This window comes from Camelina sativa, chromosome 7 (genome assembly GCF_000633955.1).
Source record: "Camelina sativa cultivar DH55 chromosome 7, Cs, whole genome shotgun sequence".
NCBI classification, from domain to species: domain Eukaryota; kingdom Viridiplantae; phylum Streptophyta; class Magnoliopsida; order Brassicales; family Brassicaceae; genus Camelina; species Camelina sativa.
In genome coordinates this window covers 19,284,363-19,290,171 of record NC_025691.1, presented here as the reverse complement: position 1 = coordinate 19,290,171, position 5,809 = coordinate 19,284,363, and the positions used below count along the sequence as shown (strand labels likewise).

The 5,809-nt window shown below is 32.9% G+C and overlaps 1 protein-coding gene across 1 annotated transcript; it reads right to left on the bottom strand.

The window, feature by feature from the left end:
• LOC104701540 (protein BIG GRAIN 1-like E) lies at positions 218 to 1,721 on the bottom strand. Its single transcript, XM_010417238.2, has one exon. The coding sequence runs from the start codon at positions 1,492 to 1,494 to the stop codon at positions 535 to 537; it is 960 nt and encodes a 319-aa protein (XP_010415540.1). The 5' UTR covers positions 1,495 to 1,721; the 3' UTR covers positions 218 to 534.

Sequence of the window (5,809 nt, the reverse complement as noted above, 5' to 3'; positions counted from 1 at the left end):
AAAACTTAACCGGCTGGTGAAACTTTGTTTATTGGTCCCATGCCATATAATATTTCTGGCTCTTAATGCTTTGATTATGTTTTCCTTTATCAACGCTTTATATGGTCCTTTACATATATATAGCTCAATTTTTTTCCGGTCGGTGAATGTTACTCAATTATATGTAAGTGACAAATTTCTCATTTCTACTGAAATAAAAATGGTTTACCACGTACTCTGATAATTAACATATTAAAATATTGTACAAAATTTATTTTACAAGGAAAAAAAAAGTAAAGATATGGAAACAAAAATCCATGTGATAGACAAGAAAAAACTAGGTATTTTATCAAGTCGATCTACCCTCAAATCTCAAACAAACAAAAAAAATACTATTAAAACATCCACAATCAAATCCAAGAAGTCCAAAAGAATTACATATATAACTCAAGCAATCAGACAAGAACAAATCGAGAAAAAAACAAACAATTTGTTTTATGGGTGCTATTACCATGCAAGATCTGATGGAGTTGATGACGCTCAAGAGAGTTTGAATTATATATGAGTGTTGTTGATGTTAGCTACATTGGTAGTCTCGTAGACTGGCAAGCCTCCACGAGACAACTCGTAGTTTTGCAATTCGAAGAGATCAGAACTTGAATCACTCTCCATTCCATCATCATATCCCTCTCTCTTTATTCTCTGATCATCATCTTCATCATAAGCCCAATTGCTCTGATTCTCCGAGAGGCTCTCCATCACCTTGAGTTTCTCGTCCAGCCACGAGTAGTCTTTGTGGGTCTTCTTTTCCTCTTCTCCCACTTGTTTGGTAGCAGAAGTGTAATTCAAGAACTGCTTGTAGTTCTTGGTGGGGGTGTTCAAATAAGGAGGAGGAGTTCTGAAACCTGAGCTTGATGACGAAATTAGAGATTTTGATGATGATGATGTCGTAGTGGTGGTGGTGGTGGTTGAATTAGATCTGCTTGAGCTCAAGAAATGGCTTATACTGCTTCTTCTCCTCCTCTTCATCCATCCTGCTCCGGTGACCTCCTCTTCCACTTCGGGATCTGTTGCCTTCGACTTTGACTTGGACTTGTTCTTCTTTGAACCTGATTGATGGAACAGAGAGTTCAAGAAGCTGGCGATTTTACCACCTGGTGAGCTAGGTTGCTTGTGTCTCACGTTACTAAGTCTCTCCTTGATTGTTGTAACTTCATGATGATCTTGGTGAAGATGGTGCACCTGTTCAGAACATCTGATCGGCAAATCTAAGCTGATTCTTCTTCCTCCTCCTCCTCCTCCTAATATTCCCCATTTCCTACGATTCTCCTCTCTTGCCGCGTTATAGCCAAACTTTTGTGTGTTTCTATGGTCGCCGGAGGAGGCTTCGTTGTAGCCGGAGAAGTACACAGCGGCCTCGAACACGTCAAGCTCGCCAGAATTGCGCTTGTGGGTCAAAGATATTCTCCTGGGAAGCTTATCTGGCTCTGCTGATGAGATCCCTTTCATTGACATAATTATCTTTTAGGGTTTGAGAATCAGATACTTGGATGATCCAATAGTCTCTTTCTATGCTTGATTTGCGGGGAATGAGGAACAAGTTGATATGGGATGATATAATGTGTTTAGGTTTATATAACAAGTGATGGTGATATGTAACTCCATCATTAAATAAACTAAGGTCGTAGTATGTGAATTTACGGGTCGTAAACGTATCATGCGATACTCATACGTTGATATTAGTGGATTACGATAGTTTGTTTTAATTTTAATTTGGGATTTAAATGTTTTCAATGCTGAAAAAATTAGATATTTGGAGAGACACAAGTCATAAGAGTTTGTGTGACCCACTAAATGCGTGGGTGAAGAACTTAATTGAAGGAGAAAGGTGGGCTCATTTGATTTTATGAGCTTTCTGATAAGTTGTAGGAAATTAATTGATTGTATTTATGATAATGTGGGGCTATCGTCTCTTATTGCCTTGGATTCCAATTTCGAGTCTTCTTTTATTTTCGGATTTAATTTTGTCGTTCATTTTAAAAAATCTTTATGTACATCAAATCATACACAACCCATGATTCCATTAAATTTTTATAGATGAATGCATACATACATATGTATTATGTACACTAATATGTTACATATGAAGAAATATTACTTAGTTGAATGGCGAGTAGGGATGTACATTTTTGTGTTCCATAAACGTTAGGCAAAACCGCAAAAGCACTTTGCATTGCCATTGACACAATATGCAAAATATGAAAGATACCCAATTAAATTATGTAATACGCAAACACAAGTTGTTCCGCGTGTTTTATATGTCCGATTTCAATTAGGACTATCAGCCTCTGTTTGGAGAATGAATTTGCTTTTTGAAAAAAAAATGTAAACATTACGTTAAAAATAAATGATAAGATATTTTAAAACTTATCATTAGATAGCTTTTATAGTGTGTTTGTAATCCCCTTATTGTCAATTCTAGTTTAACTTAATGAGTTATGTTTAAGTGCCATTATCTTTTGATGAAGAGCTTCGAAGTCACTCCTCCATGAGTCCATGATATATAAATCTTTAATAAATTCTTATGAAACTCAAGTTAATGCTTTATTTTATAATCATTCTCATCGGTAGCATACATATTTGATCGAAATTAAAATATTTTATTGTTATTTATAACTTAATTTTTGTTTTCTAAATAAGTGTCGTTTATATTTTTAATGCATATTTTATTTTGTAATGTACTCTCTCCATTTCAAAATATAGAATGTTTTAGTGAAAACACGCATATTAAAAATAATTACTTTTAAAAAGTTTAACCAATCATAAATAAGTCTGCATAATATAAAATATAAATTTAATCTAAAAGTTGTATAGAAAGTTAGAAACATCCTATATTATGAAAAAAAAAATATTTCTCTAAACATCCTATATTATGAAACAGAGGGAGTATTAATTAATAAAAGCATTGAAAATATATTAGATATTGATGAGGGGTAAAGTGAAAATTGTAATTGTTTTGTTTTATATATATGTGAAACAACCAATACAAAATCTGAAAAAGAGGGAATAATTATTATTCCATTTAGTTGTGTCGTTCATATAAACTTTAGTCGTGTTGTCGGAAAATAATAAATTAGAAAAAATTGATATATATATATATATATATATGTTATTTCTTTTTTGAAAAAGATTTGGACTTTAGGTTGGAAGTAACGGTTGGTAATATATACGGTAGTTTTGTTCAAAAAAAAAAAAAAAAGGTAATATATACGGTAGTAGTCGAACACCTTCCGGAAACAAAAACTCACCATCCCTCCCAAGAAAATATTTGAAACCAAGTGAACTCACCTTGGTAGTAAATTGATATTGCAGCTTTTATGTCAGTTTAATTCATTTGAAATAAATGTCCCAATTTTTGGTATATATTTTTGCTATTATCGACTTTTGATAATTTAGAATCTTTCACATATTAAAGACTGAATCTTAATTTGAAATTTATATCAGTGCTTGAGTAACATAGAAAACTTGTTGCTAAACGTAATTCCAAGATTTTTCAAAACACAAAAGCTACGAAACCACTTTACAAAAAATTTCAAATTCTAGATTAATACGTGCCCGTGCCATAAAACCAACAATAATAATAATTTAAATTCACTATTTCATCAATTTCCAATGAAATAATTTGAATGGATTCGGCTACTTACAGCTAGATGAACAGGTGAAATTTGAGACAGGACACTAAAGTCTGTGGTGCAACAATCACTTGGATCAGTAATGACTTTCTAATATCTTATCCGTCTTATTTCTAAAAAAAAAATCATTGTCAAAACAAAAAAGAGTGGTAGCCAATCTTAAGAGCAAGATTCTGAAGTGGAGCCAATCGTTTATATTGAAGTAGAATTATGTGTTTGGTATAATTTTGGAATAAAGATATCAACTAATCCAAAATAGTTTGGTCCAAAGTTTAAAAAGATTACCTATTACCATTCTAAATATTCAGGACTCATAATTTTGGTGTAATCTAGAATCCACTTTAATTTTTTGCTGGATGTTATAAATCATGGAAACAAAAAACAGATGGAAAACGAAATGTTAGCTAGTTTGATAAGATTAGTCCGGAATTGTTTTTATATAATCCGTTTTTTTATGGTAAAAATCACAAACAGATATTTTCAGTTCAGAAAATTGTTGGCTCCTCTTTATCCGATTTGAACTTAATCAAACATCAGATGATCAGATTTAATTCTATAAAAGACGGGATTTTATATAGGTTGTAAATCAAGATTATGATATCTTTCTATATACATTTAGCAACTACCGAGAAAGATATAAAGATGAAAAGTCGGCAAGGTCACGTTGTATAGATTCCATAATAAATGGTTACAAAGGCAAAACATAGACATGACATGAATAGTAAGTGGTTAGCATAAGATTCGAGCCCACACGTGTGGTGACAAACTGACAATCCAAGGGAGATGACACGTGATATGGTTTGGGTGTACCGTCGTACAACTACAAGACATAACTAGAAAAAGGGTTTTGTCTTGGAGCGTTAGAAGTTGACAATGATACGTTAATTAAGAACACTTGAGCCCGTTTGGAAAATAGACAGTTCCATCTACATCTCAATCATACCTAACCAATCCCTGATATGCAATCATCTTCCCAAATATTGTAACAATTTCGGATATCCAATTCTAGTAGCCTAACATCGGTCGAAGTTAATATGAATGATTGTCTAATTACTTTTGTTTGACAGTAAAAACAAAAAAAAGATTTGAACCTGCACGACTTGGTTATCTAGACATATTCCCTCTAAAAGCTCCCCAAAGTCTGACTTGTAGAGCTACTCAGCTACCAACACCTTCATTTCATACAAACTTGTCACCTTTAGATTAAGAATACTAACATTTTTATCGTATACTTACTTATACTTATAAATGTACGATAAATTATTCGATATTAAGATGATAGCTGTAATATAACATAAATAATGACTTCGCTGGACGATGTGTACCTATTATGATCGTCAGGCCCGGCTCAAATATTATCTAGATCCAGTGCTACTTTCTGAAAAACCCTTAAATATATACTATTTTTTTCAAAAAAAAAAAAATTACATGTAAATTTTTTTTTTTGGACCCTTGGACCCTGTGCCCTTGCACCTCCCGCACATGTTCTAAGCCGGCACTGATGATCGTATATAACATATGTATATGTAAACGATTAATTTTGTTTGCCCAACAAAAAACGATTAAATTTATCAAATAAACGATTCACCCCATGCTATGATAGTATGACTGTGAAGTCAATATCTAAAATTTGGAGGAATTTGTGGAAGAGATAAAAGAGGGAAATGAGTGTGTAAGATAGCTTTCTTTTGTTGTGAACCTCAGCATTCTTAAAGTTGCTTCTTATGGCTACACTTCTCTCACCAGTCACTCTTTCTATCAAACACTTCCCATGTGTGATCTCATCCTCCTCCTTTATATATTATCTTCTCCATTTGCATAATAACATTTAAGTAAATAAGGAACAGTTTTGGTCGATAAGCCCCAAAAAAAAATAAAGAAACGAATAAAAAGAAAATTTGAGAACACGATAAGCAATAATTGGGCCCATTTAGCCCAATAAGTTAATCGTATTTGATCAAAAATGGGCTCATATGTTTGGCCCCACAGCTGACAACTCTTAGAACACAGCAATGCCCTTCTTTTTGAGACAACACACTGTGGTGGGTCTTGAAAGATAGAACATTTCTAACCTTATGACAACTTTCATACACCACAATTTATACATATACTCTATATTAATTTCATATATCTCATTT